At 39.2% G+C, this 27,962-nt stretch overlaps 1 protein-coding gene and 1 long non-coding RNA gene across 8 annotated transcripts in view; one reads left to right on the top strand and one right to left on the bottom strand.

The window, feature by feature from the left end:
• Nucleotides 1-27,962, top strand: part of LOC135404171 (sodium channel protein type 5 subunit alpha-like) — a 215,763-nt gene that overhangs the window by 37,689 nt on the left and 150,112 nt on the right. For 5 of the 7 annotated variants that reach the window (XM_064638841.1, XM_064638832.1, XM_064638824.1 and 2 more), the window contains exons 1-4: nt 10,887-10,992; nt 14,600-14,728; nt 19,560-19,651; nt 27,630-27,860. In XM_064638841.1, coding sequence (XP_064494911.1) covers nt 10,913-10,992; nt 14,600-14,728; nt 19,560-19,651; nt 27,630-27,860 — 532 coding nt within the window. In that variant the 5' untranslated portion in view covers nt 10,887-10,912. Of the gene's footprint in view, nt 1-3,537; nt 3,857-5,568; nt 5,688-10,886; nt 10,993-14,599; nt 14,729-19,333; nt 19,426-19,559; nt 19,652-27,629; nt 27,861-27,962 lie in introns of those variants that run through there. The other 2 variants (XM_064638848.1, XM_064638816.1) reach the window with 2 other exon arrangements.
• LOC135404205 (uncharacterized) lies at nt 20,015-23,366 on the bottom strand. The gene is made up of 3 exons (XR_010425599.1): nt 23,295-23,366; nt 22,764-22,849; nt 20,015-20,260 (listed from the first exon to the last, which is right to left on the bottom strand). It is a non-coding gene; the product is annotated as an uncharacterized LOC135404205 (long non-coding RNA).

Below are 27,962 nucleotides of genomic sequence, written 5' to 3'. Positions count from 1 at the left end.
TTCTGTGCATGGTGATATCACAGAAACAATGTGTTTGAAGCCTTGCACTTCAAAAATATGCCTGTGAGGAATGGAAAACTCCAGGCTCATATTGTAAAAACGTGAGTCACAACAACTATTATCTCTTAAGAAATGGCATTCCAGCTCTTTGATTCAGTCATTGATGATTTCCCTTTTTAAGTTGTGGTTCTTTCTTACCCTTTTAAGAAACATCTGGGCTAACCCTGGCTATTTGTAGAAATGTTTGCAATTCATAGATTAAAAGAAATTAGACATAGAAAGGACCCATGAAATTATCTTGTCCATTTCCTGAAAGCATATGAAATTGAAGAAGAATTGTGCTAAGTATATATATATATATATTAAAATTTGGAACTTTAGCTTATATACAATATGAAGACAAAACAAGTCAAGAATTTTCAATGGTAAGGATGCTGAAACATACTTTTTATTTAAATTAAATAGAAGACTGGAAAAAGTCTAATGAAGGTTTTGCAGGGTTTTCCAATTCTTTCTAGGCAGTTACCTCTCTGGAATTTGTAGATAAAACTGAAAATATCTGGTTTTGCCCAGTCTGAATTTGATTCAATTTACTAATAAGAAAGAGCTTTGAGCAAAAATAATTCTCTTTAGAAAAAATAATTAAAACATCTGATTTTGATTAGGTTTTTTCTGGTTATTTTATCTCCCTCACCATCCCCCATCCATTTTTTGTTTCTATTTTTTAAAAATATTCAGCCAGTTCTGTTGCCGGAATGGCTTCTCTCGGAAGTCTTCCGGAAGTCTGCGAAGGATGCTGAATATTCTAGTGGATATTGTAGTTTTTTGTGATCAAGCAACACCCGTGAAAACCATGGTGCTTGGTAGAGACATTCCACTCGTTCTCTGACATCTCAGTAAGGACTTGGTGCCCCTCATGCTGTATGGCCAATGCCTCCAGCTTGGAAGTAAGGAATGTGGCGTGGAGGCGGCTGTCACCAGTTTTCCAGCCAAGGGGGTGTCTGTGTAGGTTGGAGGCAGTCGCCCATCCCGTGCTCTGAAGCACTGGAAGCAGGGAGTTGGTGTGATGTGGGTCTGGAGCACCTGCAGATGTACAGGGGTGTTAACAAATAGAAGTAGTCTTTCTTGCATGCTCCCAGGTTCTACAGCTGAGGGGTTTTCTCAGTCAGAGGCAGCATCTTTGTGTTTAAAACCATTTGTGGACCTTTTGTGCTTTTATTTGCCTTGTGGCTTTGTGAGTCCTTGTCATTTGTGGCCAACAAGTTTCACAGGATGACTCTGCACCATGTGGAAAGTGGCCCCAGTGTTTGTTTCAAACCTGCTGCTCTGTGATTTCATTCGAAGTTTCTCCATTCTTGTATTATGAGAAAAAGCAAACAGTCATTCCCTGTTCACTGTCTTCACAGAGCTCATTATTATCTGGACCTCAGCTAACAGCTCACGATGTTCTCCTCTCTGGTTTAGAGACTTATTCTGTGCCCTTCCACCAGTGATGATCAACCACCGATTTTCACTGTCCCCTTCAGCACTGAGACAGGTTTCATTCTGAAGAAACAAAAATTGAAAGGACAAAAACCAGATAATTTTCTGGCCACCTGTATTGATGTCATCTATAGAAAGTGAAATTCTATTTGCTCACACTGGTGCTGAGTCACAAAGCAGTGAGCATAAGAAACTCAATTTGTGGGAAAGCTTCTAATTTCCTGTTTTTCAGGAGGAATGGGATAAAACAAATGACATGGAGGGGAGAGGGGAAAGGAATAAAGAGAATAAATCCAAAAAAAGAAGAATATCAGAATACTCAAACACTGGGAAGACTAATTCATTTTGGCCCCGCTCGTTCAAACCAGCAGTAATGCTGAGTATAATGTACAAGCTTCAGTAAATCATTCCTATATGATAGACTGTGATCAATGACAATTTAATGAATTCATTTTAAAATGAAGTCAGAATAGGAAAAACAGTAGTTATGTGAAAGAGTACTTTACTCAAGTAAATTGAGTCAATAAATATGCTATTTGTCATGCAGAGTCCAGTTAAAGTCTTGTTTGCTAACAAAAATGCTGTCATCACAGAGCCTAATAGACACAAGCTATCTGGAACTATCCATTGTAAATAGACAAATACCATCTGAAAGCAGAAAACAACAATTGTGGCTGAACAAAGAATTGGATCCTGCACGTTGCCTAATGCAATAGAGTAGCCCACCTCAAAATCTACTATTTTGTTTGTCACCAACATGTATTCTGATTTAGTATGAATGGTCTGCTGGTGGCAAAAAATCAAGGTCTGTTTTTCTTCTGTGAAATGAGTTTTAATTGTTGCATAGTGAGGGCTTCTCTTGCTGGAAAAACATGCCTCTAAAGTCACTATTAAATTGCAAAATACAGCTTCAGTGAGTTTGATGGATTTGTGCACACTACTAGAACAGGGATAAGCTTCATCCTTTTTCAAACAGTAGTTTTACATTAATTTTCACAGCTATACATGTTGTTTAGTGCAGATAAAAGAAGCCTTTTTGTTTGGCTGTGCTTTTTACACTTGGCTTTATTCATATGAGTTGAAGAGATGTGGCAATTCTCACTTGTTTTCATTCAGGAGGAGACTGGAAGTTTTAACAGTGAAGTACCATAAGGCCAAGATGGTCTTACTTCACAACTTTGGGTTAGAATCACAGAATCAAAGAATATCCTGCATTGGAAGGGACCCATGAGGATCATCGAGTCTAACTCCTAGATGTTCAAATCGGTACTGAATGGAAGGAGCCTGGTTTTCAGATGTGATGAACTGGCAGCAGTGGCTATTCAGCATCTTGGAAGCTTGACGTGCTCTCATGAAGGTCCCAGGGCTTTTTCAGGCACATTTGGGCTTCCAACATCCTTCAGATTGAAGGGCGTGGAGGAAAAGAAAATGCTCAAAAGTTTTGACAGATATCTTGAAGATGGCATTTCCTGTCCCAAAGGAAAATGAAAATTACGTTGCAGAAGCCTAAGACAGAGATTATGAAAAATTTCTATTGGATTTAAGAATCTAAACTTGACCCTTCACTCTTTAAATTTGGAATAGAACAGCTGGGGCATTTTTAGATTTTGCGTCATGTGGCCGGAGATCGGCTGATTTAAATCTGCCCTGCAGTCATCTTAGGCACATTGTTCACCCACTCCCAGAGCTGCATTTTCAAAAATGAGTTAGGAATCCGGATCTCTGTGGCTTTCGATGAAACTTAAGCTTGTATGAATCTGTTACTCCTTAGTTTGGATTTAGGATCCTGAATGACTGAAAAATTGAAGAGTATTCCGCACTCTACCTACAAAGACTTTTCAGCTCTGACCATGTGTGATTCCTTATTGAAATTACAGTTTCAGTAATTTTTGTTTTCCCGGATGTTCTGTTAACCACGTAAAAACAGATGAGGAGTTTCCTGATAATCAATAACCTACAAGTTATTTGTTTGTTGTTTTTTTTTTTTTTTCATTCTGATGGCTTTGTTCTTCTCGGTTTTCTCCTGCCACTAACTTCTTGGTAATTTTATTTCAGCTGTTTCCACTACTAGGAGTAAAGACCAGTAAAGACAAAGCAGGATGAAAAGATGGCTGACTTCTTGTTACCACCGGGTACTAACAGCTTCCACCGGTTCACGCCTGAGTCCTTGGCTGCCATCGAGAAACGGATCGCGGAGAAGCTTGCAAGGAATGCGAAGCAGGAATACAGAGAGCAGCTGGGCGAGGAAGAGAAGCCTCAGCCTCAGTTTGATTTGCAAGCTTGCAAGAAGCTGCCCGATATCTATGGGACTGTTTCTCCAGAGCTCATTGGGGAGCCCCTGGAGGACATCGACCCTTTCTACAATGACCGCAAGGTGAGCCCCAGCCAATCCTCCTCCTTGGCTGCTGCTAAAGCACAGCCACCATCTCTGTTTTGGGTGCTATGGTTTTTATCTTTCTACAGCCGGTAAAAATGTTTCTTTTCCAGATTAAGAATCGGAGTTTTGGCATGAGCAGGGCTCCCAGAAAACATCTAAGCGGGAGGGCAAAGAGGGATAAAAAACAAAATTAGAACTTGTGTGTTTTCAGATAACCCTGAATATGAATATACAATATCTGAAAAGAGCAGAGCAGTAGCTGAGTTAAATTAAGCCAGAGGTTTTATCTGCCCTATCTTGCCTACTGCATGAGCTGTGACTTTTCACAGGTCTGTTGTTTATCACTTAAGCCCCTTGATGTTAAGGGCTTCTGGGTGACTTGAGTCTTGTGCAAGCACTCTGCACAAGAGCAGAAGCAACTCCACAACCATTCCTGGAGAGCAGCATTTCTGTTCTTGCTGAGGAATATTTCAATTCCATTTAAGATGACCAAAACAGAGCTGAAGGGAGATGTGTGAATAGCGTGTGCAGTGCTGGCACTTTGCAGAAGGGTAAACTTCATCCCAAAGTGAGCATCACCTGATGAGGCATCACGTGTAGGCTGGACCAAAGCCACAACAGTGCAAACAGCTTCTGTCAAAAGGCTGTTGACAACAGAGCTGGGTTGATTGCTTACTACAGTTTGTTCCCCTTTCCAAACATTTTGCAAAATGGCCAACAAAATAAAGTTTGGAAGCACAGTGCATTTTTAGGCAGCTTCCAGTTCTTTCGGGTGTTTATGTTCCTGATTTTGGGCTATGCTATTTCCTCTAAACAATGTTGGCCATAATGCTACTTCTATTAAAACAATGTAGAGGCAGGTGCTAGAGGTACAGAATAAAAGTTAAATGGATAAAGACAAATAGATTACTTACCTGGAAGGGCCAGAATTAATTTACCTTTTAATTTGCCTGCTATCCCCGGGCACGAGCAGCAGGATATAGATTTGCAATTTTAGTGTCATGAAGTTTTTAAACCCAAGGTGGGTGATTTGCTTAGATTTTATATATTGGGTGTCCTGATTCCGTCTCTGAGTGAATATTAGTTCCTTTATGCTTGTTGGGGCATCTTCAGAGCTCTGCAAATTGGGTCAGCATCCAATTCACCTTTGCTTTGAATTTAATGTAACTTACAGTATTGTTTTCCTCTGCCCATAATTATCTGAGTACAATGAGAGTGCCTCAGCACCAGGGTCAGATCCTGCTGTGGAGCTGTGCCTCGTGCACCTTCTTACTCGGTGAGACAAAATACATTGAGAGCAACACAGTGCTCAAAGTAGAGAAGGTGGAGGAACAACACAGCAAGGTCCCCAGCACCTGGGAAGAAGAGCATCACATAAGTTCCCCCACCACATTTTAATCTCCAGGTCATTTTTATTTTTAAAGATGATTCCACCCTCTTCCCAGACCCTGATGGAGATGTTGCATGGAACTCTGTAAGGGTTGAAAGGACTAAAAATAGTTGGGATATTACAACAGGACGGACAACAGCTCTTTAGGGAAGGTCTTGGACAAAACATTTAACCAAGTGAAAAGGAACTTAGGGCTCTTGGGAGGGAAGGGGGAAAAAGGTATGGGATACTTGCAGGAATTTCCCAATGGGATGTGGGCTGGGAAAAGCTGAGTATAAATGCAAATACTGAATGTTCTCATTTTCATTTTGTTTTCCAGACATTTATAGTACTGAACAAAGGGAAGACAATCTTTCGATTTAGTGCCACTCCTGCCTTGTATATACTTAGTCCTTTCCATCCAATCAGAAGAGCAGCAATTAAAATTTTGGTACATTCATATCCTTTCTGTTGATTTCCCTCCTCATGTATTTTGTATGGGTTTTAAACACAGATGGATGGAAGTCAGAAACCATTTTATTTCATTAAGCTGTTTTAAATCTTTTGGCTGAATTTGCTTGCACAAGCAGAAATGCACTTGGATTTTCGGTTTGTTTCATTTTATATTGTTATGTGAGCTATAAAAAATGACTGTACTATACTGCTGGCATCAGATAATGTGAACTGCACTGGAGAGTCTGGTGAGTTTACTCAGGATTAAAAGATGTGAAGGGACTGATCATCTTCACCGAAGAGTCAGTGGAAGAAAGTGGGTGTAGTACCTTAGAAAGGAAGGACACCAGGGGAAATCTACAATAATGGAGATCTTTGCTACCAAGCACTTCAGCAAATTCTCCCAGAGGTGAAACTCTATGACGCCATATGCAGACACAATTTAATTTTGAACTGCCTGAGAACTGAAATTTTTTTCTCTCCTGAAACAGAATATTTTAAAAAATTGTTTTGTTGGTTCTTTTCAGGTTTGCTTATTAGAACGTGTTATACAGGCAGGAGAAAAATCACAGGCTGTCCTGCTGGACCTTCCAACAGAAGGGCGGTGCCTGATTTCCCTTGACTCTTGTTCTGAAGTCATGGGAGATACAATGCAGTAGTTGGTTTTGCTTGTTTTTTTAACAAAACCACAGAAACGTTATATTCTGACATAGACACATCTCTCTGAAAGGCCAAATTGACCCAAATATTCAGCTTTCTGTGAACATTACTGAAAACACACCCTTCTTTGTGACTTGGCTGCTTTCTCTGTGGTGCATGTGAAAAACCTGGCAGTGATAATTCAGAGACTCCACATGCTGCTGTGCTCATTCTGTGATGTTTTAGTGATGGAAATCCCTCATCTGCAATGCTCCAGTCACCACAGAGAACTAACTAATAAAGCACATAGCATCTTAGAATCACTGGTTAATTATCAAGTTTGATGAAAAAAATAGGCAAAGAAACCAGATTCCCAGTGTTCGTCCATGCAGTGAGAGAAGAAATGTGATATTCTAGCAAAAGGAAAAACAGGTGAAGCTTCTGATTACAATAATTCTATGCAAAAATGAATATGTGATATCAGCCAAAATATTATTATGGTTACTAAGAATACACTGTAGAATTCCGCAGAGAGATTTGCTTGTGGATCAGATTATGTGTGTGAGCAGTGCAACATATGCTGCCACACACCTAGAGCTCAACAGAGTTTTTAGGTACACTTACCTCAGCACAGCATTGCTGAAGTTAATCAATGTCAATGCATTTGTCCAGGTATGGCTAAGAGAAAAATCTGAAAATTGAGCTTCTTAGGAAAAAGTGTGAATATTGCCTCCAGTTTTGGAGGCAATTTTTCTGTCTTGCCCTCACTTTCTTCTACGCTGGCTGGTGAAGCCAAGAGGTCATAGGTTTGTGTAGCACAGGAGCTACGTGGCCTTTGTATCAGTCAACCAAAAGATAAATAAGCAAGAAATCCTTATCGTTTTACTTCCAAGGATAAAGACCACAGAGGAGAGCATTTAAAATGTTTGTCAGGAAAGAAATATGGTCAGATGAGGACTGTAAAAATTTGGGAGTGGCAGGTCTGTAGGCAAATATAAATTTAGCTCCCAAAATGTCCAAATTACCACCTTGTGTTGATAATGCCAGGAGATCCAGCAGCTCGAGCTCTGGCAGGCAAGGGCAGGAGACAACAACTCCATCCCAGTGAAACAGCAGCAAAGTTCCTGCATTAGGCACTGATTTGTTTTCTGTCAATAAAGACCTTTTGCATCAACCTGAAACACAAAGGCCAACGGGCTGAGCAGGCAGTCAATATCCCAGGCAAAAGGGAGCCTGAATCGGCAAGTGCTCAAGCAGATAATATCCCAGACATGAATCTGGGAACCAGATCTATCGTCTTGCGTGACTGTAATCAAGCAATCTTTATTTTCCCCAGGGCAAAAGCCTAAAAGGAGCATTAGCAAATGGTGCCCTGTCACGTAAATATCTGAAGCAACTTCTTCAGTAGATGCCGTACTTCAATTTTCAGCCATTGAGTGTGCTGTGAAGGCCAACAGTAGAAGGGAATAGAGAGGACAGAGAAAAATCATCTTATAGAGAAGCCGTGGGGGTCATATTTCTTGGTTAAGTAGCTGTATATGGAGTTCTTCCTCTGAGATGTCAGGCAGGATAGATTCTGTATGTTCACTCACTATGGCTCATCCAGTCAAGCCTGATAAGTCTAGTCTTTCAAAAATACATCTGTCCAAGGGAAAAAAACATTCAGAGATTCCTAGGTATGTGAATTACTTCAACTGTCAGCATATACTTAAACCTCTTCTAGATATTTCTCCTCCTATTCAGAGTCTAGGAGGCCTCACAAAAGGACCATGGCCAGAAGGTGGCCCTGGTCCATTTCTGTCACAGATGACACGGGGAGTATAGAGCTGCATCCTACTGATGAACACTTTATGCCTTCTGCATCATTATCAGCTGTTATTAACATCTTTCTTTACTATCTCCACCTATTAATGAGATTAAGTCACTGGTAACACTTCATCAATGCTTATGTTTAAAATACTCCTCTCAGTTCTTGCCTGCAAGAAAAGGACCATTGTATGGTGTCCTTAGTTTCCCCAAGCAGTTTGCTGACCTGTATAAAATCTGTAGCAATTGTTATTTCTTGTTTTTCTAAGTATTATAGCCAGTTGCTCTGAGTTCACCACTGATCCAGAATGGGGGTTTGGCCAAAACTACCTTCCTTGATAGAATTATAGATTCTGGTGCATTAGAAAAAGAAATTAAAAAAAATAAATAAAGATTTTCCCATCTTTGTTCATGTTTTCTGATTGCAGCTTTTTTCCCATCTGATTTCGCACACTTTCCATAAGGCAAAATGAGACCTTGTGAAGCACCAATTATATGTACTATTCATTGGCACTAACCTTTGCTTGCACATATTATATGTAATTTGGCAATGATCACCTAAAGAGCCTCTAGTATTCAGTCTGCTAATTAACAATTATCCATCATAATGAAGTCTGGAATAGAAGTGTACCGTGGTTGACTCTATATCTTTGTGCTAGAAGATAAAATTTATAACTTTTAGAATCAGTTTGTGCAAAGCCTATTCTGTAACCTCAAATCGGAAATAATAGGTTTAATTTATTGCAGAAAGAATCCTGATGAGTAGCTTAGTATATTTGGTTTGTAGGCTTTCAAAAATTTGATTTAATAGCAGTTCTAAGATAGGGAACAGACAATGCTGCTAATATTGCTTATCTCAATTTTATCTTCTTTGCTTTGTCCTTTCTGAGTAGATCATCATCACGGACTTTTTCTAATGCAAGAAATTGCATTAGATTTCAGGTAGGAATGTTAATTTTCATTCTGTTGGAATTTCTGTAGGTTTTTTTTTGTTGTTGTTGTTGTTGGTTTGGTTTGGTTTTTGTTTTTTAAACACAGACCTCTAACTTTGATGCATAACCAGCTGAAATGTTTCATTCTTCTCTGTTCTTTGTAGTTTTCAGCTTGGTCATGAAAACCAGATTGAATTCATAGTGCATTTGTTGTCCCAAAGCTGACCCTTTACATTTTCAACCTGAGTTCTCTGGTTTGTTCCCTTTGGTGCTTGAATAAGAAGGTGATGACACCTGCCTGTAAATGAGCATCTGGGAAAGCTGTTAGATTTAGTTTATAACACAGGGGAACAGAGATATATAAATGAAACCAGTGATCCTGAATTCCTGTAGAGGAGTTTATTTTCTTGGAATTGAAGTATGCTATTTGTTTGGCAAGATCTGAAGATACCACTTTGGTTTACTGTGCTTGTTTTCATAGCATTTCATGGTAGCTGAAAAAGTAATCCAGTGTTTTCTAGGCTGGCTGCAACTTAAAACTAATTGTGTTAACCAGAATGACACAACTCATAGAAACATATCTCAAGCTGACGTGAGAAAATGTGAGTGGATATCAGATATCCTTCCCAGTCCTTCAGCAGGAGGTGTTGGCCCAGAAGTGGAAAATGTTTGTGAGATGAGCAATCCCTGTGAGTTCAATTACTGCTTTCTGCGATGGCCCTGGGGAATGCACAGGTTGGTTACTACCAATTTACCCTTGTAGTTGCTTATGTGGCCCACTGGAAAACGTTCCACTCTTTATTCAGCAGAGATTTTCGTTCTGCGAAAGGATAAATTTCATGCAAACATTTCAGGATGTAGGTTTGAAATTATATTCTTCAATCACTATTCTCAAACAAAAAATAACACTGATGGAATCAGTAAAGGGGTAAAAAAAAACTTTTCTTTTTTTTTCCCAAAGAAAGGAAAAGAAATTTATATTTGGATGTTACTTGTCTTCTTTCCCAGTAGCATGGGACCAGTTATTTATGGAGGTGAATCCCATCATATTTTGAAATTATTTTTTTTTTTACACAAAGTGGCATGTGCTTTTAGGAGAACCATTCAGTGAACTGTGTTTTCCATTTCAGGAATTTGATTTAGGGTACATCTTTTCATATTTATGGCCTCAGCTTAGCAGCCAACTGCATGGACTATACACGTGGGAGGTTCATTTTAGCCTCCAATTAGGGAATCTGGTGCCTCAGCTGAGGCAGAGAGCTCTGCAGACCAAGGCTGTATGTTTGCCAAGCAGGTTTGCAGACCTAACCTTAAAATCAGTGCTCTGAAACTCATACTAGCTTTTGCTAAAACTTTATATTGAAAGTGAAATCTCAAGCCCGTTAAAGAGATTAGAAAGACCAGATTTGTAACTTGCCCTGCTGCCTGAGAAACGTTTCAGGATGCAAAATAAAATGGGAATTTGCAGACATGGGTTTTTCTGTAGATACTTAAATGAGACTAATCCCTCTTTTCATACAAAGTTGTGCACCTATGCACACTGTCATCTGACCAACACAGCTGTAAATTTGGGGTATTGTGTTTTAAAAAGACTGCAGAGTCAGTACATTTGTTTACTGCATAAAGTATGCATAAAAGATGTAGGCAAAGAAAAAAAAGCAGGGAAAGTTCCGTCATTTTTTCTGTTTATATAACTATTTGTCTACTTATGCACTTGCAAAAAATGTTTATTGTTCTTTAAGCGACTTGCAAATTATGATTGGGCTGTCATATCTTGTGTGAAGGGACAAAAATTTATGAAGTCTTGTATCATATGCATTGTTTTCCTTAATTCGCCTCTTTACATTGTTCAGTATGTTTATTATGTGCACTATTTTAACTAATTGTGTGTTCATGGCACAGTCAGAGACTCCGTCATGGAATAAATATGTTGAGTAAGTATCCTTGCTGGTTTACAGCTGCCCTCTCCTCATCTCATCCTTCCTTTTTCTATTCATTGTGTTCTTATTTTCATCTTGTTTGCTGCTAATTTCTTTCCAGTAATACTGATCGTGGTATCTGCCCTCACAAAACGTTTTTCCAGGTAGTTTGTTGTTGTTTGGTTTTTTTTTTGTTTTTTTTTTTTTTTCCTGTGAAAACTTCCTTAGTAAGTAAACTGAAAATTTTTAGTCCGTGAATCTCATACTTCTTGCTCAATGCACCTTCAATGCTACATCTGAATAAAATCACATATGAGGACAACCCCGTTTGAACCTGGCCAGACTTCCACAGTTCTCATGCAAGAGATTTGATAGTTGAACACATCAGGATAGGCTGATGGAGTTTAAGTTGAATTATTTCAGAAAATACTTCCTGAACATATTAGGTCTATCCTTAAACTGAAACTTACTGGAAGCAAAAGTTTCTTCTGGACCGAGCACGTCATGAGAAGTGTTCCCCTGTGATCATTATTAGGAATATTTTATGAACATAAAAGTGTCTGGGAGCACTTTTAAATGAATTCCTGTCTTTTTAGCTTGTCAAGCCTTTAGGAAATATAGCAAAGACATCACTTGAAGGTGTCTATTTGTTGTGGTGGTTTTGTGGTTGTTTTTTTATTTTTAATTAATTTTAAGGGAGGAAAGGGGCCCATTTCAAAGAAGGCCCATTTCATTTCTTTAAGTTGCTTTAAAATATTCCTTTTAGAAACAGATACCAGATGCACAAGCTAATCAACCTACAGTGCATTAAACAATTATTTTGGCTCATTGAACCAATCAGAACACACTTTTTATTTTTGACTGACATATGATAAACAGAGCCATCTGCTGCTTCGTAGCCTGGTGGTTGGTCTACTCAGGGCTGTAAGGAAAGACAGTGAAACGCCCTTATTTAGGTTTCTTAAAATCATGCAGGACACATCTTCTAGGCCATAAATTGCTAATTATAGGCAGCACTGAACCAAATATTTCATCCGATCACAATAACATCCTAATCCCAGGATGTTTCATGTATTTCTGTAGAGTGTGGTACCCTCAAGTCTGTCTGTGACTGTCCTTTCCCTCGATGTTGTCCTTTTCCTATGGAAAACTGCCATACAGTTTTCCATAGCCATTCCACTGAATCATGGACATCTCATCCATGTGAGTCAAAATTTGGTCTGTCTATCTACAGCTGGAAATTCAAACATTCTGGAGGGAAATATCAAAATGCTTATTGTGTCTCCTGCGAGCAGGAAAATGTGGATGATGTTATCAGTGCAACAAGGAGAGTGTGCAAGAAACGTAGAGCAGAATTGCAAATGGACTCATGCAGCATGGAGTAAATCCTTCCATGTTTCCTCTTCTACTGTGTCCCCTCATATCTCTCAGCTTTTCCTCCTCAGGTGCATAGAATGAAATCAAAGTCAAGTACTTTTGAGGAGCAAAATAACCCAATGAACTGTAATTCAAATTGATTAATATTGGATTTGGAAAAGATACATTTAATCCATTTTGTTCTGCTGTTTCAGAGACTCACGGGGGATAGAAGAATAACCTTGTGAAAATATTTTTCCTAGATCTTCCTTTAAAACATTTTCCTTACCATTTTGAAAATAGAAATCAATTCAACTTCCCTCCACTAAAAAAAAAAATTTTAAAACCCCCTGACTTCTGTTGTTAAAGAAGCTGTTCAGTTGCTGGAGGACTTTGCCCGATCCATTTAGAATTAGATGATGATTATACAATCAATTAAACCCATCTGACATGCTGAATAAATACAAGTGCTTTATCACTTTAATGAGCTTATGTACCGTTAAGTATTTTTTTTAGTTCTTTGCATGTGTTTTCTGCCTGTATTACTGAACACACACGCTCAAAGAGACTGTCACATGAGTGACCTATATTCGAAATACCGGAGCAAAATTAAATAGGAGCCGTGAAAAGTTGGATGCAAGATAATGCTTAAGTGTGTGATCAAAGAGCTGGGAGAGACATGTAATGCCCACTGTTGCACAGAAACTGTCCTGCTAATCACCATTTTAAGATGAAGCACACTGAGGTTTTATAACATATGTAACTGGCTCTGCTGTGCGGCAGGATGGCAGGAGGGCATGAGATTTGCCACTGTCTGTGTTTGTGCCCAGTTGCAGATCAGTGGAATACAGCTAAGAGGAAACACCTCCATTTTATGCGTAACGAAGTTCTTCCTTATATTGCACCTTTAATTGCTTACACCTTTCTTTTTTTTTTTTTTTTTTAGCAAATAGGACTCTCAACTGCTATAATTCTTTTGTGTGTGATGGCACCATTGTAGCTACTGATGTTTAGCCAGTGTTTCCAGTGAAAGCCCCTAACATCACGGCTTATAATAGTCATGTTTTAGTAGATTTTAGGTGTTTGAGGGGTTTTAATAGGCTTTGGTGACATCTGCCTCTTTGTTTGGAGAAAAGGGATAGGGAATGTCAGTGGTGGATACTAAACATTTATTTCTTTTATTAAGATATGACCTAGAATACCTAGTCCCACTGGGCTAGGTAGAAACATTAAAAAAGAGCTGTTGCATGCCCTGAACTCTATCTCTGATGGTAGGTAGAGCCCTGGGTGAATAGAAATCTGAATGCTATAAATCACATGCATTACTGTCCTCCACAGAGATTTTGCTAAATTTTATTACAAGTGTCAACTTTATTACAAAAGGTAAGATCTATGTTCTAGACCAGAACATCACTGTCAAGAGGCTGTTGGCAATAACTTACTAGGGGGGGAAAAAACAACCTCATGTCTCCTTTGCTGTCAAGCAGGTCAAAATTACTACGCATAGTTTTTGGGTGGGAGTTTTTTTACTCTTTTTCACTGAAGGTGTTTTGTTGTTTAATTCTCCAGGCTGGAGTGGTTTCCATGAATAGTGAAACACAAAGGAATTTGCAGAACAAGTGCTCTTTTCAGCTAATAAAACCAAGTGGTGACATTTTTTTAACCTGCTGTACTTCAAAATGGTCCTGGGTAGGATGAGCTGAGAGATATGAGGGGAACAACCACCCTCCTTCGAATTAGAGAAACAACAAGGATTGTGGCATAATGTTGCCAAGAGAGGTTGTGGACTCCCCATCCCTGGAAGTGCTCAAGACCAGACACCTGGTCTAGTAGAAGGTGTCCCTACACACGGCAAGGGGGTTGGAGCTAGATGACCTTTAAGGTTCCTTCCAGCCCAAAGCATTCCATGACTCCCTAATCCACTCCTCTTTCACCGGTGATCACAGGCAGAGCTTCAAAAGTCCCATAGCACAGCTCAGCATCGTAGTGTTCACGCTTGACTTAACGAGGGAGGAATCATCAAGGTACACCCTGTGGTGAAAACTATCTTCATCCTGTGGCTGTCAAGAGCACCTTCCCATTTCTTACATGTTCCTCGTTCCACACACGAGGCTGCTCATGCACAGCCCAGTGCTGCAGCCGTGACTCACCTGAGCAACCCCAGTGAGATGGGCAGAAGTGTCTCACGTGAGTTGAGTGTGTCTCTGCCATCCTGTCTGCTGCTTGCTAATGCTCTTGCTCATCTTGGCTGCTTTTTTTCCCCCAGGTACACTTTCACTGGCATTTACACTTTTGAGTCGTTGATAAAAATATTGGCAAGAGGATTTTGCATGACAGAATTCACCTTCCTTCGAGATCCATGGAACTGGCTGGATTTCAGTGTTATTGTTATGGCGTAAGTAGAACTCCTTTTTATTTTTCAAGATAGTTATATGCAATAGAACTCTTTTAAAAATTCTGTGACTGTTATTTTTCCCCCCCTCATATTTTACTGAAAATGAGAAGGGGCTGAAGTGTATTATGATGGAGGTATTTTTGCCTGAGTGGCTTAAGAGGAAAAAGTCAGAGGAATCCTCAGTTCTGTTCTTTCAATTCACTAGACTATTTTGGAGAAATTATTTATTCTCTCCATGCTCCACAGAAAGAGCTGTTTGTAAAATATCCATAATAATACATATCTAAGGTAGTTTTGAGAAGCTCAAGACCCCTGAATAGAAAGTATTATAAGTGTGACTGAACATCCATGTATTTAAATTCCTATTTATAATCTATCTATCCATAACATCACCAAAGCTGTTTTCACATCCTTCTCTTCACAAACCCTCTTCACCCAGAAAGTAATTACTATTGTACTACAATAGAAAATTAATTTATAGGCCTCTAAAACTTGTTATATATCTTGGGAATAGAAATTTGACCCCCACCATGATATTCCCCTTCAGCTGTATACTTCTACCTAGATTATTAGAGTTCATTCAGGACATGTGGGATTCTGGTGCTTTGAAGGAGGTGATGGATTTGTGGCATCCAGACAGCTAAAAATACACAGGGGTAGGGGAGCAGTCAGCCAAAGCTCACAGGGGACACAGGGTCAGCCCAAGCTCTGGCCAAAGGCAAATGTCTGACACTGTCACTACTTCCAGCTAATCTAGAAATCCAGATTTTCTTCACAGTCACAGAAGAGAGAAAAGCACGCAAAGAACGCATGTAGTCTTTAAGTTAAAGCTGGTAGAGATGCCTGAAAAGCTCCATTTCTTAATCATGGAAGGATTTCATCCGGTCTCCCTGGGGTTTTTTGTGCTTAATGATACCCATATTCAGTTCTGGGTTTAGGTTGGTTCTCGCTGCCATCTTTGAAGCTCATAATTCACAGCACTAAGTGAGATGCAAATGTGTTAGCACTGACATTTGAGCTGAGCTCTTGGGACTGTGATATTTGAATGGAACAAAAATTGGGAAATAATATTCAACCAAACTTAGCTCGCATGCCGGTGAGGGCCACTGAAGTTGAAAGCACAAGTCTGTTAGGGAGCAGGGATCAGGACCAGTTTTCAGAGTCCAGACTCTCTCTGGACTCTCAGGACGATTCTCTTGGTTTAGTTTTAGGCAGTTATGCAAGGAACAGTTTGTTGGACTCCGTGGTCCTTGTGGGTCTCTTCCAACTTGAGATATTCTATGATTCTGTGGTCCGTGGCAGCATTTAGCAGAGCAGCGTGAAGGTGTGTGAAACCTGTGTGAACTTCCTCGGGAACACTCCCATTTATTTCAGTAGGCTTTGGATCAAAGCCAGCCCTAGGCCAGGTCCTGGTATCTGTTACTGCATTCCTATGGATTTGGCTGAACTGACATCTGGCCGTTATGATAAGCTTTTAAAAAAACATTCAAGGCAGATGGGGAGAATCTTTTGGAGGTCAGCACACATTAGGTATTTTTCTCAGCTAAACTTTTCCTCAAGCATTGCTAAGTGCAATTCTCCTGCAACATTTAGAGGCAGGACAGAACAAAACAAAACAAAAAACAAAACAGAGTCACCAGCCTGCTCCTCTGTCTCCTGTCCATCAGGCAGTTGGTAAAAGCAGCAAACTCATCTGTGTGGGAGTTAGGACATGAGTTTATTTGTAGGTGTCATGGAGAGTTTCTGTGCAAGGGTTCCCTCTTTTTCTAGGGAGGTTTTTGACAGTAAGGTAGAAAGGAGCAGAGAAAAGGCCAAGAGGAGCCACAGCTTGCAACCTTGACCATGAACCTGCTTCACTTCATCTTCTCAACTCAGGCAGAAGTTGGGGCATCACCCCTGCCTCTGGGAGCTCCTCTGGGAGCATCTCATATGCTGTCACTGAAAGTCAACTCTTAACAGTCAGTGTGGGGCACAGTCTGGTTATCCCTTAAATTCAGTCCACATAATTTCTGGGTGTTTGGAATTTACTGAGCAGGAAAGATGTGAAGGTTTGCACAGACTTTGAAGTGGACAGTTACCCGCAGGTGAATTATTCACTCCCTGTCGGTAGGAACCAGGATTTGGTGCCCGGAGGTTGTGGGCTTACCCCTATTTTTTTCTTTTCTAACTCTAGACTTGAATGGCCTCTCAGTGCTCCAGCCCAGGGCTTCATGAAAACTTCCTTAAGGCTTCTCTAATGAGAGGCTTGGGAGTGTGTGCTTTCTTAGCTACATTTTAATTTTCTTTCTAAATGCTATTTCATCTCTTAGTTAGATGATCCCTAAAACGGGGAGACCTGCAACTGCAAAATATCAAGCTTCTTAGCATCAAACTGTACCACTGGCTGTGCTCTTCAGAACGAGCATCCATTCCTACTGTTTCTTACTTTAAGGCATACTATACCAGCACTTTCAGAATGGAAAAAAAAAATTGGAATTCTGGAATAGAAAATAAATAGAGAAGTGCTTCCTTGAGTCTACAGGCAGCAGTGAGAGAGTTAAAAGTGGCTGCAATATGATCTTCATATGTACAATGAAACCTCCTTCCCAAATATGCAAGCAGAAGATAGCACAGGGCTTTGGATAATGGAATCTATTCTGATATGATTTAGCCTTCATATAAATCCAATTTGCAAGTAATTTAAAGTAAGATTGATCACACAGGTAACTCTGGTGTTGTCTTTGCTTGTAGCTAGTGTGCTGCCAGGGGTATTTCTGTATCTGGAAACAAAGAAGGCTTGAGGATTCAAAATGGAGGAGGCTGATAAGGGGCCATGAGATTCAGATGGGCAGAGGGGTTTTGAACCAGCAGAAAATCTGATTATGTCACTGATGGGTGTTATAGTGGAAAGACAATCATTTGTTTTAGAGTTATTGCAAAATAACTTCTGACCTTCTCTTTTGGACAGAAACAGCACAGATTGGGCCACAGAGAGTAGTTTTAAATAGCACACTAGAGAGTAAGAAGTACCACAGGTCTCCAGGGTTTTTCTCCCATCCTGTGCCAGCAGACACAGCCATGGCTTGTGACCCTCTCTGGGGCCATGGATGGGTTCAGGGAAAATTATGAAACTGCCTTTGTTTAGATCCCTCTTTCACAGGCCAGCAAGTACTTCCCAGGACAGATGAGGGAGATGCAGCTGTAACTCTGGGCTGGAAAGTGCCCTGTCAAAAGCTTAAAGACAAGAAGCAATCCCTGGCTAACAGGAAAATCCAGGGTGGGAAATCCAGTTGCTTCTTGCTCCACAATACAGAGGAACTGGTCTGCTGCAGTTTGATAGAAGAAATGGCCAAAATAAATCTTAGTTAACTATTACAAACAAGCAGCAGTGTTATTTGCTTTGCATGCTTGCTCACATGTTTATAATGTGGTTTTACAAACCTCTGGCCAGCAAAACCATATTCTTGTCATATTGCTTCTCCCCAAATTATATTTTTCCACCACCTTTCATGCTGCAGAAGAGTTTGGGAGAGAGGCACTAGGTAAAGCTAGGGAGGAAACAGGTAAATCTTTGCCCAGACCGCCCTATGAGATTATGAAGAAAAGCAATATTGCTCTTCCAGGCTATAATCTGGATTAGTAGATATGGAGAGGATGCTTTGTCCTCCCCAGGGGCCTTTGGACAAAGCCCACTTAAGCAGGTTTTGTAAAATATCCAGGTGAGGTTTTATCTTAGCAAACAAATGCCTCAAAGAAGTAGAATATTTGAGTGAAATTTAATGGAATTTTAATAGTGAAATTCAAGGGTCCAAGGCCTCTTTTATTCAGAAGGTACAGTGGTGACTATGCTTTTACTGTATACTGAGTTGGAGGAAATGATTTTGTACAACGCTGATAAGACAAAACTCATTCCAGGACTGACCCTCCTGGGAGCATTTAGCTCAGATGTGGCATGTGTCTCCAGGATGACCAAAACAGGCATGGCAGGGAAGAGCTGGGGTTGGTATTTTAATCATAAAGAGTTTTTACTAAGATGGCAGTTATATTCATTTAAAATCCATCTTCCTGCAGCCAAAGGATATGAATTTGATGTACAAAACAAAATACAATTCTAAGCATCTCTTGAAACCAACATCTGCTTTACAACAGTATACAGCATCTTAAAATAACCCAGTAGAAGTGTTTGCATTGACATTTGCTCATATTGTCCTATATGTAGTTTTCAGAAACTATTATGTGAAAATTACTTGGGTATTTGAAGCTTTTATTTTATTTAAGAGCAGCAAAATAACTCTTAATATTTCTTATAATGTAAAGAATTTTTCTTTTTTTAAACTAAATGATGGTAAAATCTTTAAAGTATTTATTGCTGAACAGCACGATAACAAAGTTCACCCACTAGTTTTAAAGAATTGATGCCTATTAGATAAGTTTAATAGTTCAAGTAGCATTTGAAAAAATGTGTACTAAGAAAAACCCAGGACAAATGGCATCAAAGAACAGCCTGAAAAGTGGATGCACCTCTCATTTGGCTGTGTTTGCTCCCTGTGTATGAATGCTTTATTCATTCAGGCAAGTCTCATACTCTATTGTATAATTCCAAATAACTGTGACTTAATTCTACAGGTATGTAGGAGAATTTGTGAATGTAGGCAGTGTTTCACCTCTTCGGACTTTCAGGGTATTGAGAGCTTTAAAAACTATTTCAGTAATCCCAGGTAAGAAGCCCTGATCCTTACGTTTTGGCTCTCAGCTACAAGTGATTCTTTCTCTGTCTCTCTTTGTCCCTTTGATTGTTGTTTTTTTGGCTGGTGTTTTGTCATTGTCTGTGTGTGACTTTCCCTTGTTACAGATACATAACTGAATTTGTGGACCTGGGCAATGTCTCAGCCTTACGAACGTTCAGAGTACTGCGGGCGCTGAAAACAATCTCAGTCATTTCAGGTGAAAATCAGGTTAAACACTCCGGCTGCAGTTAAAGCCTACATGCCATTTCCAGTAGCAAACACCGTAATTACAAATGACTAAAACCATAGACACTGATCAGGAAATGGAGGAATGTAGGGAATGTGACCTGTCAATAGAATACGTTTTCTTATGTGCTTTTCCAATATGGTGTTTGTGGGCAGAAGGAATGGGAGAGCCTCCAAAATTACAGACCTCACCAAGAGGAGTGCTGCTGTAAGAACAGTGGCTCATGAGTCACATGCATAAAGTACCCATTCCTGAACCATATGAAAATGGCAATGAAACTCTTTTAAAGCCTTTGGATATTGATTTTTAAAAATGGAAGGGTAATGACCTCAAAATGCATATTCATGTTTAAGAGCACATTGATAGAGGGATCTAAATCTGTACTATGAGCTGAGGTTTCAAGACTGCAGGCACAGATAGCCTAATTTGTCATGGTGTTTATCCAATTGCATGTGATAGAAGCACTGTTGAAATTTTGGGTATTGAAGAGATCAGAGAACTTTTCATTATTTATTTTGGTAGGTCCAGCATTTCATCGACTCGCATTTTCTAGGATATGATTTTCCACTCTTCCCCCCTCTGAAAAAAAAATCAGTGTTTTACTACACATCTGGTAGTGAAAGAAGCTCTTTATTTAATGTTACTATTTTAAAAAAATTAATAACATTTACTATTAAGCAATTTATGCAGAAATTAGTCCACTGAGGACTAACCATACGACAACACTTTCTTGCCAAGCATTATCTATGGACAGGTCTCATTCAGCCTCAGTGTTTAACATCTCCAACCTGCATGACAAGGTAGAGAAGATAGCAAAAACCATGCATGGTAGATCCTCTCTTTGATAATCCTGAACAGATGTTGGCAATTACATGTAAAAAATATTCAAAACGTCGAAAGAACTGCTCAGATTCTCACACCCAGCTCTTGAAGGTTAGAAAGGCTTTTCTACCCACTCTGTTATGCACATCCACACTGTAATATAAATCCAAACAAATTCTGAGGTGTAAACTTATATGGACATGTATTAAAACTAAACATCAGCACTCATATGGAGTATAACCTAGAAATGGAAATTCTGGAATGGAAGGGTTAAGTAAAAACATATATAGATCTAGAATTTCCTCACTCATTCCAACACCAGAGAAATGAACGTCAGGGAAATTACTTGGAGAGCAAGGTAGTTTTTCCTGAAAGTGTATGTCCTCATATAGGTTTTAAAGAATACTCTAATATGATCATTCTTTAGGTCCTTGAAATCAGTACCTGTCTTAATTTTTGTCTTTAAGTTTTAAAGAATAATCCACTAGCAGAGAGGGTTTCTTTTAAATTTTTCTCAAATGGGATTTCCACTGAGAAATTATTTTTATTTTCATTTTGAAACAAAGCTGAGCACAGTTTTACAAATCATGTGGGATAGTACTGGCTAATCAGAGAGAAAGCCAGGATTTGTTTCCTGGTGTCCTTTGCTAGCAGTTTGAAGACTAACTTGGAGGGACAGCCATCTCCAGGGGACACCTTTCACGTTGCATCTTGTCTTAAGCTTGAGCCTCTTCAGAGCAGAGCCTGTCAATTTTTCTGAGTTATATATATAGCAATTTTCTGCTGTCCTGTATCAGAAGGGGAGCTGAAGTTTGTTTTACATCAAATGAGATTCAGAGAAACATTATTTGAAAATACACCAAACCCCTTCAGTGATATTAAACACTGAGTTGTTCCATTTGTTGGTTAATAGAAGAAAAAAGAAAGAGTATTATTTATTAAAGTAATACATAATAACTCAGTCTCTTTTTTTCATTCCAACTGAATATTTGATTAGTTTTTTGATAACTGAATTTTTATGTACAAGTCACTAAATTATTTGGTGACATAACTACATGAAGATATGCTAATAGAATATCTGGCCTTTGATTTTATCATCAAGATTACCTGTGCACTGAGTATGTTTAAATTATGAATATAGAGAGCTACAAATTGCCATGGAACACCGATCTGCCAGTGAAACACAGGTGAGGTGTTGGGTTTTTTTTAATGTTAGCAGATAATTTCAGAGTCAGTTCATTTTTCAGTTAGACACATATATTTTAAAAGAAATATTGAACATGATGCCATGGTTTATTTGGAGATCAGTCTGAATTTTTAATGATAACATAGTCTTATGCTGAGGTGAAATATTTTTCCACAATAGGCTTAAAAATGAGAAAATTATGAACATTAATATCTTTCATGAGATTTTTGGGGTTAACAGCAATAGAGAGGAGAGGGTGGTTGTTATTTTTGCCACTTCCCAGGTGAAAAACACTGAGTTGTATTCTCCTTTGCAAATATCTAAGCTTTTCCTCAATAAAATTGATCACGCTTTTCCATCAGGTACTTATATTTGCACAAACATACTTGGACTCAACATGCTGAGTGAAAGTGCTTACCGAAAGTAACGGGCCAAGTCCTCCGTGGTGTAAGGCTTCTGTCCAGCAAAGCACTTAGAGGCTGGTTTTCAAAGGCTTTCTGCTTCACTTGGAATCAATGAGTTTCTCTATTGACTCCAGAGGGAGTCAGTAAAGCTAACAATTAGTGCTTTTAAAAATCTCACCTACCTTTAATGCCTTGCTCTAAGTGCTCAAGCAGGCACGGGGATGTTTAGGGGACACGGACTCACAGGACTCAAAAATATCTCCTAAATTCAGAGTCCATTCCCCTGGCCTAAGGCTGTGTTTAGTATAGCTCTAACATGGCATGATATTTATTTCCTGACTACTTCTAGCAATCCTTCAAAGGTGGAGGTCTCAGGATCTTCCTGAGAAGTCTGTTCCAGAAACTCATTGCTTTTGCCATTAGAAGATTTGTCCTGGGAGGATGGTTCAGATCCAGATCCAGTAATGCAAATATGTGCATGTACCATCAAGCTGTGTGATTCCCTCTCACTCGGGAGCTGTGGTTTGATTGCCATAATGCCAATATCTCCTGTTTCTCATGGCCGTGGGCCTGAATCCAGACTCCCATCCAGCCTTCCTCTCTCAATGTATTATCAGCTCTCTTTTTTTTTTACCCTAGAGCTGTGTAAGACATCAGGTCAGTGCCTTACCTTCAGTGGCAGCCCTCAACATGCCAGAAGACCTTCATGGAAGCCCTTGATTTTCCTTTTTCTGCACTAAACACACCCGTTTCTTCCTGTTTTCCAGTTTCCCATGGCATCAAGAGGAAAAAAAAGCTTTGTACAGGTTCAGGTGCATAGAAATACACATCATTTTCTCTGTGGGAGCATAAAACCTTTAACTCTCAGTTATTTTATTTATTAATTAGCATCTTGCACATTGCCATGGCAACTGGATTAATTTGATTTTCAATCTAGATAGGAACCATGGTCAGCAGCAGAACAACCCACTGAACTCACTCATTTATCTCCCATTACCATCCCATTACCAGCATATCTGAGTCCCAGTGTGCTCCATAGGAACTCTTCCCATGACAACAGAGGGTCTTGAATCATATTTATCTTCATAGAGATCATCAGTGTTTTTGATAACTACTGATTGAGATAATATAAACCCCGAGGTACACCCTTCTATGCTTCTCCATCAAAAGACCACAAAATGCAGGCCATCACCATCATTACCATCATTATCATCATCACCATCACCAGGATTTCATAAACTGCCTGTATCTAGAGAAGCTCCACTGCTCTTTCTGGAACAGGCGTGTACATCACAGACATCTCACATAAAATGACAGGATACCAGCAAAAGGTGACCTCATAGAAAATTGGGCCAAGGCACTTTGGGGCCTGATCCAGCTTCCATTTAAGTTAGTGTGAGACTAAAGTCTATAAATAGTGCTGTGAATGTTATCCAGTACTTTAATGATAGCCAGAACAGAGCTTGGAGAACAAGAATTAAGACTGTGTGGAGGTTGACCCTCGTTCACTGCTTCAGTCTCACTGAAGTCCTGCTGCAGAGAGATAAATGACATCCTTTGGGTGGGTAAATCACTTAGCTCAAGAAGTAACTATCCCAGAAGTGAGAAATATATGACATATTTGTATTTTCCTTGGAGACTGGCCTGTCAGTCACATTTCCATGCAGAGACAGTCTATGGGAATGCTGACAACCATTCGAGTTTGCCAACATGCTATTAAATTCTTTGCTGCCCCATGTCTCAGTGGCTAATTACAAAATATGCTCATCAAGGGTGAGCTCTTCTCTCCCTACATGCACATGACTCACACAGACATTTACAAGACACGTGAGTATCCTCAGGGGAAGGCGTGGGATAGGTGAGGACAATCATGCTGCAAGTCACACTCTCCTTTTTTTGGTTTTTTTTTTGCTTTTTCTCCCTGCTTGTTTCCAGACTGTGCATGAAAGTGTCTGATGTTCTGTAGGTGATTGCCAACATCTGGTATGGATGTCATACTGAATTATGCTAATACTTTCTCACATCTCGTAGAAGGAATGGATGGTGTTTTGGAATCTTGCCATTTCTCATTGTTTGGTGTTGCTTGCATTTTCTATCGTTTCTGATTTGCATTTGAAAACCAATTATTTGATTAACCTCTGAATGTGATAATTTCTACCTGCCTTCACAGGAATGTTTGGGCCAAATTCTTCTTGCTTTCTGCAGATGCCAGGCTGCCTATACAGCCCTCGTTCCACTGATTTTGGGTCTCATGGTGTTTTTCATGTCATGCAAGCAGGATTTGGCCCAGAGGTGTGGAAAGAAGTCAGTGATTCAGAAAAAGCCTGTTATCAATTCACTCCACAGGGAGTAATCTATTGACCCATTGTCATTAACGGGTGTAGATATCACTCAGCTTTGGATCAGATCCTCAGGTTTTTTCCTGCATGCTGCCTGGTTTGATGTTTGACTTGCAAGAATTAAATAAATGCCTCTAATGCCCCATAAATAGTATCTTCTATTAAGCTATATTTCAGTGCTCTCATTGGCACTATTTCAAAGAAGGATTATTTATCCAGAAGATTTAACTGTGCTCTAAATTTGAATACATCTAGCTTGCTTTTACAAAACATCGAATTGATTCAGAGAGATGCAGAGCACCTGGGAGAGGTTCTGGGTGTCCTTATTTCCCCTCAGCCCTTCCATTTCGGAGGCACAGAAAATTTAAATGAATAGTGACTTAAATATTTTATTTAGCTGTGGCACTTAGTTGTGTCAACCACCTTGATGGATGTGACTTAATTTTCTGGGCAATTTTGTTTTTAAAGGAGGGGAAAAAACAGTTAAACTGTAAGTATAACACTCTCCAAATGGTTTTCCTGGAAAGTTTTAATAAAGGTCCAGGAGGCAGAGTACAAGTTATTTTTAAATGGTCTTTAATTACAGAAATTGTATTACTGAAGCACCATCTTCTTAAACTGTTCGGAAGCCTGTAAGCTATGAAAACAAACAAGAAACAAAAAAAGGCAGTAAAGCAGAAAACCCTCTCATAAAGAAATTACTTGATACCTGCAAGGAATGAACTTGTAAAACTAATAATATAGGATTACTATTCTATTTAAAACTCCAGTAATTAAACTGGGAAAAACATGTTTCGTGAAATGACCTTGAAATTACCAATACTGGGGCCTGATTTTGAAAAAATGATTTTGAAAAAAGATGGTCTTTATTGGTGATTAGAATTCTGTAGGTTTTGTTTCCTAATATTATCCCAGTTCACATTAGGACTCCCGTCGTCCTTGCCTATGTGAGTAAGATTAATTAGAGCACTTAGATGATACAAATACAAACTCCAAGCTTAACAAGCAATTAAATGTGCTGCAGGGATTTCACAGAGGGTACTTCAGTAAAAGAATTTGTGGATTGGTATTTTTTTCATTTCTTAAGACTCAGTCTGCATTTGAATTTCCCAAGTTTCACGAGTTTCAGTGAAGAAACATCTGTTCATTCAAAGGACGACCAATGATAAGAAGCATTGAAAACATTTCAGAATATTAGATTTGAAAATATTCTGGTGCATTTACAAATCTTATTTCTTTTTCTCACCTAACTTCTTGCTTGAGACCTGTCTGTCCTTAAGGTCTTGTAATGCTGGGTAGGGGTGACACTCCAGAAGTCCTTTCAAAATTGGGCTATGAGTAAAGCTAGTTCCACCTTAGATATAAAGTTTACTCCAGACTAGATTATCAGAAGAGCTTTCCTTTTTAGTTAGGCATCAAAACAGGTAGTCAAATCTACAGATGGACTCAAAAGTTCAGAGTCAGCCTTTTTGTGTTGCTACCTGAATAGAACCGATCTCATTTGTAAAATCTCTTTCTGGTGAGGAAGACAGTAGCATGAAAATCCAGCTTTTGCCTAATGTTTGCCCTGCAATAATTTATATTCTATTTTTGAGCAGAGTAGGGAGCTGTCTACCCTTGCCTCTTTATCATGCCACAAACTAGCTTTAAGGAGGCAAGCAAAGAATTTAATGGAGGAAGTTACCCACACCTGATGGGTCAGTCCCTTTTGGTTAAATGGCCATTTTATAGATGTTGATATCATTCACAGTTTAACCTAATGACAATATCCTATGCAGGAGTGGGATATTTTAGGACTGCTGCACCTGTTGTCCATTCCAGTAGCTCATCCTCATTTGAGAAACCGTGAGTTCCCCTTACTTTAACCACAGAATTTTAAGCAAGACCAAAAACCCATTTTGCCTTCCTATGAGTCCTGAAATACATTTTTATATTATTTTCAATTACACAGCACTAGCTCAGCCTTTGAGGCTGCCAAACTCTTGGGGTGGAATTCCAAGGAACTGAGATTTAATGTGTATGATCATATTCAGTGAGCAAATCAATGTGCTTCTGAATATTGCCCAGGAGAATTCCTCCCGTTTCCTCTTTGCATTTTCTTTTTTCCATTTAACTAAGTTTCTCTTACTGCTGCCATGCTGGTGACACCAATTATCAGAAGCGCTTATTACTACTTACCGGTATTAATTACATATAAATAGGAAAGAAACAACAAAATTGCTACCATTGTGCAGATGATAATAATGTTGAACTATAGCCCACCAGTTTAGAATAAGGGTCTTTTTTTCAAAGGAATATTTTTTGGTCATAATCATGTAATATTCAATCAGCTCAAATAGTGCTGATTTTCAGGAGCAGTTCAAAACAAGGGATATCATTTGAGAAAATAGTATAATTATTCATATCTGAATATTTATAGAATAAACTGAATCTAGTGTTACAGGGTGAAATAATACTGGAGAAGCTAATTTGTGTGACCCAAGCCTTTGATGTTATGTAATAAGATGATTTATCTACGTTGGCAGTATATTATAAAACGATTAACTTTTGCCCAGGTATTGTTGAAGCCTCAGGTAGTTTTACTCAAATAATTTCCACTGGATTTATTTGATTGCCCATATTATTTGGCTTTTTTTAATCCCAAATTCTTGTTGTCTTAAGCAAATGAATTGAAGGCAGAGGAATTATTCATATATGTATAATACAACATGTTGGATTTGGCACTAAAATATGCAAAATAATCAGGGAATAAACAGCATTTCCATACCTCTTCATCTGTTTATGTGAGGGATAAAGTTATCTGAATCACCTGAGTGATTTAAAAATAATTCTCCTTCTCAAAATTCAATGGGATTTAGGCTTTACAGCCTTTACTGTAGATCCATGAAAATATAAAACGCATTCCACATTTTCTTTATCCATGAATATTTTTGCACCTCACTGTCCCTCCGTCCAGTTCTTTCCCTCCATTTTTACACTGGTGTTTGTGCAATGCCAGGACTTTTGTCCAGACAAAAGCAGGCCAAACTAAACGTTCATGGTGATCACTTGTCTCTCGTTTCTGCCGCACAGTTGCAAACATGTGGTAGAAACGCTTCCAACTTCCCCTTCCATGGAGATTTTCATCGTGAAAAGTAGCTGTCTGCAGACACGTTTCAGTCTCTCAGTCTGTAAACTCTCGGCTTTTATCTCCCTAGGGCTGAAGACCATTGTAGGGGCACTTATCCAGTCTGTTAAGAAACTTGCTGATGTGATGATCCTGACCGTTTTCTGCTTGAGTGTCTTTGCCCTCATAGGCCTCCAGCTCTTCATGGGCAACTTGAGACACAAGTGTGTCAGGGATTACACCATGTTTAACTTCACCAATGGCTCGTTGTATTTGGATGGTAGGATGTGGAACACCTCGGAGGAATTTCTTAGTGATCCAGGTAAGTTCTTCTTTGTCCTGTTAATCTGACTTTTGGTTGTTTGGGCTTTTTTTTTTGGGGGGGGGGGATTCTTTTTTTATTTGGTTTTGGTTGGGGTTTTTT

This window comes from Pseudopipra pipra, chromosome 1 (genome assembly GCF_036250125.1).
Source record: "Pseudopipra pipra isolate bDixPip1 chromosome 1, bDixPip1.hap1, whole genome shotgun sequence".
Classification (NCBI taxonomy): domain Eukaryota; kingdom Metazoa; phylum Chordata; class Aves; order Passeriformes; family Pipridae; genus Pseudopipra; species Pseudopipra pipra.
The sequence above is the reverse complement of the archived record's forward strand: the minus strand, read 5'-3'. Positions and strand labels throughout refer to the sequence as shown.